This window comes from Argiope bruennichi, chromosome X2 (assembly GCF_947563725.1).
Source record: "Argiope bruennichi chromosome X2, qqArgBrue1.1, whole genome shotgun sequence".
In the NCBI taxonomy this organism is placed as follows: Eukaryota; Metazoa; Arthropoda; class Arachnida; order Araneae; family Araneidae; genus Argiope; species Argiope bruennichi.
The window spans coordinates 51,368,036-51,382,241 of NC_079163.1; the positions used below are offsets into that span (position 1 = coordinate 51,368,036).

Genomic DNA, 14,206 nt, shown 5'->3' on the forward strand with positions numbered 1-14,206 from the left:
AGGGATCAGAATCATGATTTCGGAAATATCATTGAAGACATTTTAGCAATATATAATATTCTGATGTTGTTTGTTTGAACCGCATGGGAGTTTTTACATAACCATCTAAATATTATTACTTGTGCCTCCATAGGTTTTTTTCCCTTTTCATGAAAATTCTCATTTAAAATAATCCCCCCCCCTCCAACATAATATTTCTCAAATTTTTTTAAAACTATTCGTTTTAAAATTGTATTCTGAGGAAAGTCATGCACTGTTTTTCTACTGTATTATTCTGTCTAAATATGCTTCTAAGATAGCATGGTAATTTTTATTGGCAATTTTATTTCTAGTGCAGAAATTTTCACCACCAGTAAAGTGATGATATATTACTTATTTAATAGAAAATATTTTCTTACTTTTAGAGTTTAATGTTTGCATAAATTTTCTTTTTAAAATAGATTTATATTATAGAGCTAGAAAACGTGCTAGAAAAAAATCAGATTTGAGAGTTACAGTTCGTGTACTTTTTCTTAAATTCCACTTCTCGATCGATGTGCTCTGCATCTTGAATATAGTCGGGCATCGAAAAAACTTATACTTTGAATTTAAATTTACAAATTACATGATTTACTAGTTTTAATACTTAGCTGTTTAGACTCGTTCTGCTAAATTACAATAAAAATTTTCATAAAAAAGATGAAAAAAAAAAATCGAAAATAAGATCATGCCTTTGTTAAGCATAAATAGGTGGCGATTGAATGATTGCTAATCAAGATTGCATATATAAGGAATAAACCAAAAAATGTAACGCAGGTTTCAGTAATTTTTCAAATTAAATGTTTTCTTACTTATAATCTCATTAAGTTTTTTAAGAAATTGCATTATGGACTAGGTTCTCACTGCATTTTTCAGGTCTTGAGCTTCAAAGTTTAACAAATCCAAATTTATGTCAAGCTGGGTTGAAAACCAGCATTCGTTAATAAAAATCATTGCATTGCATAAAAATCATTGCATCAAGCAGCATTGAATTCGTTAATAAATATCTTGCATATAATTTGTTGCCCAATTTCTAATAATTTCATACTATTTTTCAATTCACTAAAATGTCAGAAAATGATTTTTATAATATATAAGAACATCATGATAAATTTTTGGAAGGAAGGAAAAAGTAGACCAGGAATTCAATTCGTGATACAAGTGGAATTAGCGTGTTTTTAAAAAAAACAAATAAAACAATTCCTCATCTGAAATATACCGAAGTTTCCTTTCAAATCTAATTTTACTTATATCATTTGGGGGAAGTTGCTGCAAAAAAAGAGTTTGAAAAATGACACAGTTGTCTTCACCCCTATTGCTTTTGATGAAATGGCTCCGACTCAATACAGAAACCTAGTTTTCGACTCATTTGATTATATTGATTTGACTTTTTGCTGAAGGATGGGTAGGTTTCTGATCAAAAGCCATCCTTCTCTGACGAAAAATGATGCATCGTCTGTTCGTGGATTCACTCCAAGACATCCTACGCCCAAAGGGACAGGGTTCAATTCCTTCTTCGCGGATGAAAAAACAAGATTTGTTTCGAAGTCATTTGGCTCGCGTTCATTGACAAAGACATGTTGCAAAAAAAAAAAAAAAAAATCTTGCACAAAATTTGAAAAAAAAAAAAAAAAAAAAAAAACAATCGTTGAAATTACATGTGGCAAAAATATGCTATTTAATTTGACCCATTTTCAAAAATGAATTTCCATGTAATGTACTGTATAAATCAAAGAAAATTATTACAAAAACATTAAATTACCGAAATTCAACCAACTCCAAAATTCTGAAGAATAAATGAAAATTATTTCAAACATTATTAAATATTTGCTAAAGCAATAATAAAATAATTTTGCTTTCCAAGCTATTCATTTCATGCAAAATATAAATGAGCTATAAGCTTATTAAAGTTTAATATCCATGGATAAAAGTCTTTTCGCTGTATTTAATTATATATTCACCTTTTTAATTAAACTTCACGTTTCTTGATTAAGTAATGCACTGAAAAATAGTATATCTTCGTTCAATGTGTAAACGATCTTATATTAAAAATTTCATTTGGATGAAATTTACTTGTTGATACCCTTTTATATGAACAGAGGATAACTTGCAAATGCTTGAAAACAAGATATCATTGGCAATTTGGCATCTGTTGGCGATATAACGGGTACCAACTGGTAGATTTCAATCTAACGGAATTTTAATATACGATATTTTGTATTCTGAATAATGATATCCAACTCATGCAATGGATTCAATTCTCATGATAGTACATTCTCATGATAAATGAACCTGCGTTTTGCCTTACACTGTGTTACAATCCCATTCGCTATTCTCCTGTACAGAAGATTCCACACTTTATTTCATTAGAATAACTTATATTCATGTAGATTCAAATGTTTGTATTTTGATCCATCTAAAGTATAATGATAGAATTTCTTTAAATAAACATTAAGAGTGTTTAGTTGGTAACTCTTCAGCTTCATATCAAAGACTTAAAGCTGTATAACCCATATTTCGGATGACTGATATGAATCAGCGCTAACCAATTATTATCTTAAGTACATTATTTCAATGAAGATTCTTGTTGATAGAATATTTCATCTTTATTATTGAATCCCATTGATTAGTTTCAGAATTTTGTCATATCTTATTTTCAAATTAAATTCTAATAATTCAATCTAGGTGATTGCAAAACTTTAAAATATTTATATGAGAAAAATAAAATTCACCTGCAAATGATAATACTAAAAATTGCCCTTTTAATAAATTGTCCTGTTTTTAACTATTATCAATGCTCTCAATTTGTGTTTAGAGGAAGCTTGTTGAAAATCATTAGTTTCCTTTTTGCACATTTCTGGAGAAATTATACTTTTAACTTTTTTCTGAATGCTAGGCTAACGTCTCATTTTGAAGTTATACGATGACTCTTTCAAAACGGATCCCATAATGTTGAATTAAGTTCAGATGACGAGGAAGATGGAAACCCACTATCCTCACTTTTATACCACATTAACATGAGGATATTTGACCCCCCATAAAGGTTAAAAGAACATCATATGCCTCTGCTTTTCCATAATTTTAATCTCTAATATCATATCATAGCGACCTTCCTCTTTTAAATTAAATGGATTATAAAGAATTTTGAAAAGATAAATTTCATTAATCAAATGTGAATTGATATCATTTGAAAATATATTGTAAATGCACGAAGAAAAAAAAATCGAGTCTTCCCTTCCTTTTTCTATTTTTATGAGTGTGTGAATCTTATATAAATCTCTTCATTAGATTAGATTCCTTTTAATATTTTTTAATTAATGTTTACTCAGTTTTAGTTTTACTCAATGTGAATAATAAATACCAAATTGGGATCTTGATATACTGCTTTGTGAATAATAATTTGAATAATTGATGTAGCAATTATATTGAAACAGCTACTTATTTTCAATAAGCAATGTGCTTTGATTCTCCCATGAAAATTAAAAAAAATATATTAACATTTATGTGAAAAAATGTCTAAAAAAAAGAGAAATTTACAAATGAAAACTTTCTTTAGCAGTATAATTCTATTTGCAATGTGGGTGGCTTTCATTTGGATGTTAAAATACTTTATGCGTGTGCTGACGAAAAATTAAAGAACTGAAGAAAATTTTCATCAGGAATAAATTTAAAAAGACTGTATGAGATACTAAAAATTCTTCCTTACTTAGACAATTCATTAAAAACCAGGACATTTTGCAGCTGCTTTCTTAATGGTAAAAAGAAAAGGCCACCCAAAATTGAATAACTGAAATAAATCTAATTAAGTAACTTGGAAAACTTGATTGCTAAAATATTTTTCCTTATAGATTAAATTGAGATAGAACATTCTATAATTGGCTGTAGATAAAATGGAATTGCCGTGGTTCTTGTTCTATGTCACTTTTAGGTAAAAGGCTTTTTCACATTGCTATTTCTTGAATCTATTACCTTGCCGTTAAAGCTGGAGTACAGCTCTATAAATGTTTCCTATACTAATAAAAGAGACAAGAAAAGATAATAGTCGACATTTCTAGGGAGGTTTTAATTTTTTTTTCTCACGATTTTGTTTTCGCGGTAAGGAAGATAGAAAAGAGAGCATTTATTACAATCTGTGATTGTGCCACTTCGAAACGATCCTTTTCCTTGTATTTTTTATACTAAAAGATAACTGTATAACGGCCTTAGAAGATAACTAAATGTCTTTCCTTTTATTTGCGGTAGATCCGACCGATAAACTGCCTAGTTCAGATCTATTGCAGCAAGAGAACATTGAATAAAATGACATAGTTACTTCCAAATTCCTAAAATGCTTGACTGATAAGGATGACACTGTAATGTAGTAATATTTCAATTAACTCAATCAAATGAAATACCGGGTGGTTAGAATTAAAGAATTCATATTCAGAGCACTAAAGATAAAGGGAGTAAGATAAAAATGGCCATGACAACGATAAATCTTGATGGTATGCCTTTCAGAACACGGGGAAATCGAATGAATAAAAAAGATTTTCAAAAATGAGCGATAGGAGATGTTAAGTAAATTACCATTACCTATGTCGATAGTCATATTCGCAATTCATGATAATTAAGAACTGAAAAAAGCGAGCAAGATTTGATCATAAAAGCCCACGGATGGATGCAATTCATGCATAAAAGATAAAGTTCTACGGCGAAAAATTAATATTTTTTGACAAAGAATTATGAGCATTTTAAATAAACAAAAATTAACAGACTTTATCTTTGTAAAAAATAGCGAAGAATCTTCCATAATTTTTAGTGCATGGTTCTATGAAATTAAGCTCAGCATTTTCGAAAGTTTACGGGATGCTTCTTTTTTCAACTTTTTTTGTTCTTTTTGCTTTATTCTATCCCCCATGTTCTGAAATACATATTTCCAACATTTTGCTTTTTTTATAACTTCTCTAAATCGTTTTGAACACAGATACTTGCATTCTTACTCTATTTATTAAAAAAAATCATTTTAAATAAGTGTTTTAACTCAGATAGTTGTTCAGATTTTAGAATACTATTTTACTGTGTAGATTCTTACCCATTTCGAACATTTTTGTGTCATATTCTGCCCAACCAGTATTTTAATCATCATGTTAGTTACCAATGCTAATTATACTTGGGAAAATATACCTCTTTCCTGTACCATTTCGTGGAGTTGCATCCGTTTTTTTATACTAAGAATATCTGTATTTTTGATGCATAATTACACCAACAAATAAAATAAAATAAAAAGTAAAAAATGAATACAAATTTTTAAAAACCAACCAGTTGCCAGGACTCACGGGTGAAACAAGTGATATAAATCGTACTGTCTACCATTTAAAACATTCGTCGGTGAGTCTTATGGCAACTAACGTATTGATCAAATCATAATGAAATTTCTTACTTTAAAAATTAATTCAAGAAATTTAATAATTTTTAATGTATAAGTGTTATTATTTCCAAAAGGTGGCTGCCCAGAAATCTTAAAATATATCAAACATTTCTTCATTTTCATCGAAGTACTTTTTAATCTTATATGTTTTTGAGAAATCTTTGATAGTTCAATCATCCTAATTTTCTATTGATCCTTTAGGGTTAATGTTACATTTTGCAATAACATTACGAGAAAACATTGAAAAAATTTTCATTAAAATAATTTCTTTTCTTCATTTTATAAATTCTTGATTTTCAGCCATAAGCGAAGAATTTTGCATTTCAAAGATAAAACATTTACAGCAAAGTAGTTATTAATGAATTTTTTTTATTTCATTCAAATTATTTCCCTCCGGTATTTTGAGAAACAGCTAAAATAATTATTTTACAAAAAATCTTGAATTGTTATGACAATTGCATTCATTCAATTTCTTATTTTTTCCTGCGATAATATAATCCTTTCAAAACTTTTTGAGTTAAATTTTCCCTGAAAGATAGCCAAGAATTTCATATTGAAATAGAGAACAAATATGTTACCCAAAATGAAATTAATTTTATAATAATAACTTAAATTTTAAAAGATAATAGTAAGAACTTTAAAGATCTTTTGAATATAGCTTTGTAATTGTAATTTGATTGCTATATAGGATGATTATGAAGTGTTCTTAAATTTATTTTTGGTCTGATAGATAGCGCAACTATTGCAGAAATAATGATTTTACATTCGATTGTTATCAAAATGGAGTCAATGAAGGAAAAACTGCAATATGTTCTTTGGTTCCACGAATTCAAATTGACCTTTACTTTCAATGTAAATTTTGGGGTTACATAAAGGACAAATGGTTTGCAATGCTTGTTTAAGATATCGAAACTTTCAATATTTGTCAGGATCCCTAACTTAAGTCTAAAATAATAGGTGAAAGGTTGGACAATACTTGGCGAGAAATGGAATAACAATTTTATTTTTTTCGAGTTACCAAGAATGCTCACTTGAAATTTACTGACGTAAGTGGTTTCATCAAAAAACTTTATAAACATCTTTACAATATATCGAAACAACCATATTTCAAATAATAAAAAGCAATTTACTGTAATTTTTTATAATCAGGAAAAGAGTTTGTGGCTATCCTGCATTTGTAAAGAAGTTAGAAATTTTTAAAAAAGCTAAATTACTATGCTAATCAGTAGTACGTACTTGCTACCATCAAGTCAAATCAAGCAGTTTGAAAATATTGTTATGTCTTCAAAACTGTGATTTATGAATTCATTAACTTTTTTCTTTTGGGCCTTTCACCAAGAGAAAATTTATTAGAAAAAGTAAAAACGTGGTCCCGACAGTACAAGTACTTATCCCAATGGGACAAATATATGCTGTTGTCTCATTTTTTTCACCATCTGCGAGGTATGATCTTATTTGTGTTATAAAATAAACTGCCCTTTATTTTGTTACCTTATATGTGAAGGCAATACATATTATGAAGAAATTTTTTAAGAAATAAGAAATTTTACGTTTGTCTGTCAAAAATCCTATTTTTAAAGGTTATTTCGAGATTTCACTCACTAGTAATAGGATATGACATAAAAAGCTTTTTAATCATGCATGCTTTCCTTATTTGTTCACCAAAGTTTTAATATGCAAATGCGAAATATTTCAGAATGGCTTGTTTGAATCTTTTTGCTTTATCTTTATTTACTATAGTAGATTATGTTGTGAGATCGAATGCAAAAATATACCGGGTTTTTCGCATTACTTCAAAAACAAACAATTCTTCTTCTTTTCTCTGAATTCTTGCTTTGCCGTTTTTTAAAACACAAAGGAATATATTATGGGCCTTTGACGAAAAATCCCACTAACTGCTACCATTTTATAGCAGTCTTAAGTCACAAAGAATTTGCATTACATGAAGATTAACAGAATTCTTGAGATTAATACTTTCCTAAAATTAAACCATTTATCGTATTTTAATAAGATTATGCATTTTATTATTGAATTGTTGTTTCTTAGAACAGTATTATTTTTAACATTGGTTGAATAGCGAATTTAAGCTTACTATTTTTGAAGAATGTGACGTATTATTTACTATAGAATGGAGCAATTCTCTCAATAAACAAACACAAATTCCTGAAGAATGGGTGAATCTGTAATTGGGAATTTCTGAAGCATATCTTTAAAGGTTTTTAATACAAACACTCCAAATCTTAAGCGCAAACACTGATCGCCACAAGGGCTCTTTGCCAGTAAATGAATATACTAGATTAAGTGTATAACACAAGTGTGGTAGAATTTTCCAATTCTACACAGGTGAGGTAGAATACAAATTCACAATAACACATGTGAATAACAACATGTAGAGGACGTATAGGTTTAGACAGTAAGTCCTTTGAATACTTTTTAAAGTACTCCATGAATTTGTTGTTGATACTGCGTGCTATTTGTCATTGTACTTCTCACACTGCATATGACTTGCAGTGTTATTTATAAAACTGTGTTGTATTATTGTGAATCAATATTCCATTATATTTCTTTTTCACGCCATTTCTTTTACATCAATCACTGGTAAAGAATCCTGTTTAGCTGTAGCTCTTTAAGTTCGTGTCCTTATGTTCTACTGTAAAAATGACTTGTTTATCATGCCTGGCTTATACTTCAAGCTTGTCTACAGACATTAGAATAACCCTGCATTTGAAAAATACACTGGGAGTAATTAACGCCTCCTTGTCAACCCCATGAATAACAAAGGCTTGTCACTGTACCAAATTTTAGTACACAATCTTTATCTAAAGAATCAGTTATTTATCTAAGATTAATAATATACATTTGAGAATGTAGCATCATTCATTGTATTTTTCATTGAACATCGCTATGCTTATATTTCCATTTTGTGTACTTAAAAAGAGGCTTAAAATCAGAATACATCAATATATTTTCTGTATTTATTGAAGTAATTTTCGAAATTCTGTTATGGAGTTTTTTTTAATTAAATAAATGATGAATTCATTTTAACCTAGTTTTGTACTGTTGTATTTTTTACAACAATCTGAAATGTAAAGACAATAAAAATAAATCCCGAATTGATGAAGAATTTTTTTTTATCGATTCAGTTTCTAGACGTGCCAAGTTTGGCGCCTGCATCGATAGCACTTGAGACATCCACTTAAATCATAGTGCTGAGTATTTATCTAGTGTTAAACGTTTCTTTTAGAAAGAATGCGGACTAAATCCGGAAAGTGGGAGCGAAGACTGTAATCCACAGTCTCCCACCTAAATCCGGAAATTTGGCACGTCTGAACTCGCTTCCATTCATTTTTACGAAGTTAAAGAGATGAGGTCAAATTTCTGCTTAGGAGCGCATTCTAAAATGTCTCGGAAGACAGTTCTAAACTACTGCATGTTTAACTGTCCTGCGGAACTTTTTTAACGTAACATCATCTGACGTTTCTCATGGCCGTATTCAATTCATTACTCCATAATTAATGATTTACAAGTGTTGAACCGGAAACTTGGCTTTTATAACGCTATGGTTTGTTGCTTAGATCGACATTCATTTCACTAACGTTACAGGATGATTAAAGGTTTAAGTTTAAAATTGGAAAGAATCTGAGATAAAGAGGTAGTGTCTTTGGCTACAGGATTTTGAAAAGGAATCCATATCAGTCAACGGAAAATAAGGATGTTTGTCAAGCGGTGAATCTAACAAAAAAAAGTATTCTCGTTTTTACATATAAGTTAGTTACTTGATTAAAGCTTTACTATTAAACTATTTGATATTTTTTGGATAAATTCATTGCTGTAATATAAAAGTAAATAAAAACTGAAGTTTATTTTCGTTTTGAACCTAAATGTAATTTCAGATGCACAAAAACAATATAAAAATATATAGGTTAATAAAAGGGAAATTATCGGTGAAAATATTAATGAAATAAAATGTACAACTATTTATGGATGCTTTCCAAACAACTACATATAAACAAAACTTCTTAGTTCTACTTTTAGTTATATATGCTTGATTTTTTTTTAAACTGACGATTTGAAATATTTTCTGGTAATTTAACTTAAGATTGGTCAATTCAAAAATAACTTTCTTTGGTCTTTTTTCACTATTCTGTTTTACTTCTCAAATAATCAACCACAATTAACTCAACCGAAGTTTTATAAGCTTATATCAGTATTTTCCATACCATATTTAAAGATATTTAAAAGAATGCATACAAAATGTCTTTCATTCTAGATTTTTGTATTAAAAAATTATATAATGTCAATAGAATGACTGAGGTAAATACTTCAGAAAATATTAATTACCTAAATATATACGAAAAGAATTTAAGATTAAAATTCTAAAATTTAAGAATAATTAAAAAAAATTAATAAAACTCAAATATTAGCATTAATAATAGATAAATTTGGCACTTTGAGAGAAAGGAATGATAACTATGATTCTTACATCAATAAATTTTCAATTCTACACATTTATGCACAGTTCTATGCATTTATAGAGATTTCCCATTTAAAGTGAAAAAGTACATTACAAATCGGACGATGTTATTGCTAGTTTTCAAAGGATCATAAAAATAATTAAGTATAAAATAACAACATACGTGCAATAGTTTGTTTGATATATTTAATACAAATACGTGCAAATTTTAGACAAAAAAAAGTATTTTTCTGCTAGATCTTTTTATTTATAAAATAATATTTTTGGATATATTTTTTGCGCCTTCTAAATTATTAAACCAAAATTTGTAAGATGAATTAGGTTTAAAAAATTAAAAAGACAGATTACTGTTTTGTACCGAGACCAAAAGCAAATGTGAAAAATGAATGATTTCTGAATAATTTTGCGTTTGTAAATATTTATGGAAAAATATTATAGGTAGCAATATAATAAATTAAAAATACTAGTTGCTTTTTCGATAATTAAGTGCATTCATGCTTTACTAATAATGCTGGTTTTATTCATATCGTACTTTTCTAAAATTTTAATTTAAATTACTGGCACCTTTCAATATCAAGATTTCAATCAGCCTTTTTACTTTTAGTTTCAGACATTGATACACTCATCACTTTCAAGACAAATCTGAGGCCATGGTTGCAGAGATGCGCAATTACCTCTGCAGTGAAAAAGAGTCGTCAGCTTCAGAAGCAGCACCCATGTACACTCCAACAAGCTCATTTCCTCTGTCACCGCCCAGTGGACAAAGTCCACCATCAGCAGCAGCTCAAAATGAGAACGTCCAAAGTGAAATTATTCGCGCCGCTCATACTAATAAATCAAAATCAGAATTCGTGTCTTCATCTGAAAGATATTCTGCTGATGTAAGTAGAATTTTCTGTTCTTCAGATCAAATTAAAGACGATGTGCAGTCACTTGGAGTATATAGAGCTTTAGAGCAGTCAAAGTTTTCCAGAAATACATATCCTCTCCATTCAGGACAATCATATTTTCCAAGGTCTCATTTTCCTGTTAATGGAAACGGTTATTACGAACAATATTGTTCGAACTTTAAATTGCATTACCATTCTTCCTCTAGCTCATATTACGAAGGGGATCAAGAAAAAAATCACAGCGAGCTTAATCAGTTTTATAATGGCAAAAATCCAGAAAAAATGTATTCTGTAGAATGTAATGCTTATGGATTATCTCATTCCTTATATTCTGATAGTGCCTCAAAATCATCGGAGATTTACGAAAGAGGTTGTACTCATTCACTCCCACTTTCTGCTAATTCTGGTGACCAATGTAATTTAACCACAATGAATTCTACCTTCCCAGATAAATCTGAAGATTTGCAAAATAAAACGTCTGTCCAAAACTGTGACAGTCGTCTTTTACATGTAGCAGATTCCTTTTCTGGTTTTAGAAGGTCCACAAATTATTTAGTTAAAAGTGATGCAAATTCGGATGGTTTTCCGTTCAAAGCAGAGCAAACAATGAATAATTATGAAAATCTCCCAAGGTCTGTTTCAAATCAATTTAATGGCAGTACAATCAACAACAGTAGTGTTTTACCATTTGATTCTCAAAACGACTGTGAGCTAAAAGGACTCCAAAATGAAGAAAAAGATAACTATGATATATGTAGAGAAGAACAAAAACAGATTTATTTTAAAAGAGAAATTTATAATTTTAATCATAATTCAGAACACTTGAACTCGACAACATCTTGTAATTATTCTACAAAGGAACGAATACAGAACCCTTTACAAAAAAATGATTCTCCTTGCTTGAATGCAAGAAATGCTTTTGTTCAATCAAAATCACACGTGACAGATTCACAAATATTAGCATCGTCCAAGGAAACTATGCTTTCATCAAATCAATATGAAAGATCAGAAAAAAATGTATCTGAAGTAATTATCCATAATCTTAAAGAAGAAAAAGATAGCAAGCATTTCCATGAAAATTTTCTGACTGACAGACACAGTGGGAAAAGTTCAAAGATTTCTAATATAAAGTCAGTTAAAAAGAATTTCAACCGTGGAGCGATTTTTAAACCCTACTGTTACGGTGCGAAAGATGGCTCTAGTAGTGAAACTTTCTGCCCTAAGATTAAGACCCAAGTTGACGGAGGAAGTGAAGGAGGATCTGACGGGGAAAAGGCCTGTTCTTCTACGGCATCTCCATACAGTGTTTCTCCATCTCCATCCACGGCTACTTCGGAGAATGATACTCCTGTTGATCTCCGTCGTGCTACTGCCGACAGCGATGATCAACATGTACCTCACGTTTTCGTGCCAGGCCAAAATAATCACCAACGTCGATGCTTGCTGTGGGCTTGTAAAGCTTGTAAAAGAAAATCTGTGACAGTTGACCGACGACAAGCTGCCACGATGAGAGAGAGGAGACGGCTGAGAAAAGTCAATGAAGCCTATGAGGCTCTGAAACGTGTCTCTACCAGAGATCCAAATCAAAGATTGGCTAAGGTGGATATCTTAAAAAATGCTATCGAGTATATTGAAAGCTTAGAAGATATACTTCATGTTTCCTCGAATATTAGGGAGAGAGATTGTGACAGTGGAGGAAGTGACTATGGGGTAAGTCCGACACTTTTTCTTCAAGATTCTTTTTAATAAATATGCGTTTATTTGATTAACAAATTGAAAAATATAGATTATAAAATTTATTACAAAAATTATAGATATAAGTTTTTAAAGCCTTTTCTGCAAACTGTTATTTTACTGATAAATATAATTTACACGCATAAATAATTATCTGTTATTTAGGTATGATTTAATAATAACTTTTAAGCTTTCTAAAACAAATAAATGCACGCATCTTATCTGTGTAAAATCAGAAACGATTGCTTCACACATGATTATGCCTTCTTAAATTTTTTGATTTGTTACATTCACAATATTTATTAATTTCTGCTTAAACTACTTTCTTGAACTCATTTTATTTAGTAGCCAACAAATATTAAAATTAGTTATCTTTGTTTGAAGACCGGTTTACTATGTTCAGGTGATAAAATATATGTTGATTTATTAAAAACAAGTTTATTATTTTCATCAAAAATTAGTTGGTCATTAGATGCGACCTTCAGAAATTTTAAAAGTACGTATAATTTACAAAATCACAATCTATGTTATTAAAATAATTCAAATGCCGAATTATTTTATATCATTCTTCTATCTTTTAAAATTCTTGATTTTCTGTGATTTCTTTCTTCCTTGAGAATTCAGTTTAAAATTTAATTTTTTCTAGCATTCTAAAATTTAGTTTATGCGACAAACTTTTGTTCCAATGACTTCAACATTATATTCACGAATCTGAAACTGCATTCTAGAGCCTTATTTTAGACAAAGGAACTTCATTTTCTGGGCATTGTAAGAAAAAAAGAGTAGTATAAAAAATAAAAATTTAGGGAAACACCGAATTATTATTATTATTAATATTTTTCTATTTCTGTGTTTCTTTGTTTTTTTAATAACACTAAGGATGTCACTATACTATTGAAAATTCCATTTAACAGCATTTTACATGCTATTAGAAAAAAGTTAAGCCTTTCGCAAGATTCTTTTTATCATCATTCATTTTTAACTCAAATACGGAATTTCAAATTTGTCGCAAATGCTGTTTTCAAAGAAAAAAAAATATTATTTTTAAAAATTTTATTTTATATACAACAAATATTATCTAATATAAAAGCCACTGCCAACCTGAATTAGTGACAATATATCATAAATATTTAGTTAATTTCAAAATAATTATTTAGTAATTCATACCAACAGTTTCGATAGCTTTTACTTCACAAACTAATAATTTTTATGATTTATGGAAATGATAAATATTTAATGATTTCGTACAGATTAAATTACAACGAATGAGTTCAACATTTTTATGTAGTCGCCCATTTAATGATCTAATTTTTACATTAAACACTGTTATATCGTTATTTGAATAACTTTTAATTTTATAGACATGCGCATAGATTAAACAAAAGTTTCATTCAATTTTTTTTTTCGTTTATTAAGGAAAAATCTCAAAATTTGTTATTTAGAACAATACATTTACATCTTATTCTATCGAAATTAAATCTATTGAATATTAAAATGTAAAGCACTTCAACAAAATTTATATATCGATATGATTTTGAATAGTATGTTTTTATATTTTGAATTCAGTTTATATAATTCCAAGAGTACAAAGGGCGCAAATAAATATATAATTCTGATTTATTACAATGCGCTATTAAATTTCTTTATAAATCAAAGTTTTGATTTTCATTCTTATGTTTCACG

At 29.0% G+C, this 14,206-nt stretch overlaps 1 protein-coding gene across 2 annotated transcripts in view; it reads left to right on the forward strand.

Annotated features, from left to right (window-relative positions):
• Positions 1-14,206, forward strand: part of LOC129960877 (uncharacterized) — a 116,954-nt gene that overhangs the window by 26,972 nt on the left and 75,776 nt on the right. For both annotated transcript variants that reach the window (XM_056074587.1, XM_056074586.1), the window contains exon 2: positions 10,504-12,499. In XM_056074587.1, the coding sequence (XP_055930562.1) occupies positions 10,550-12,499 (1,950 nt within the window). In that variant the 5' untranslated portion in view covers positions 10,504-10,549. The remainder of the gene's footprint in view (positions 1-10,503; positions 12,500-14,206) is intronic.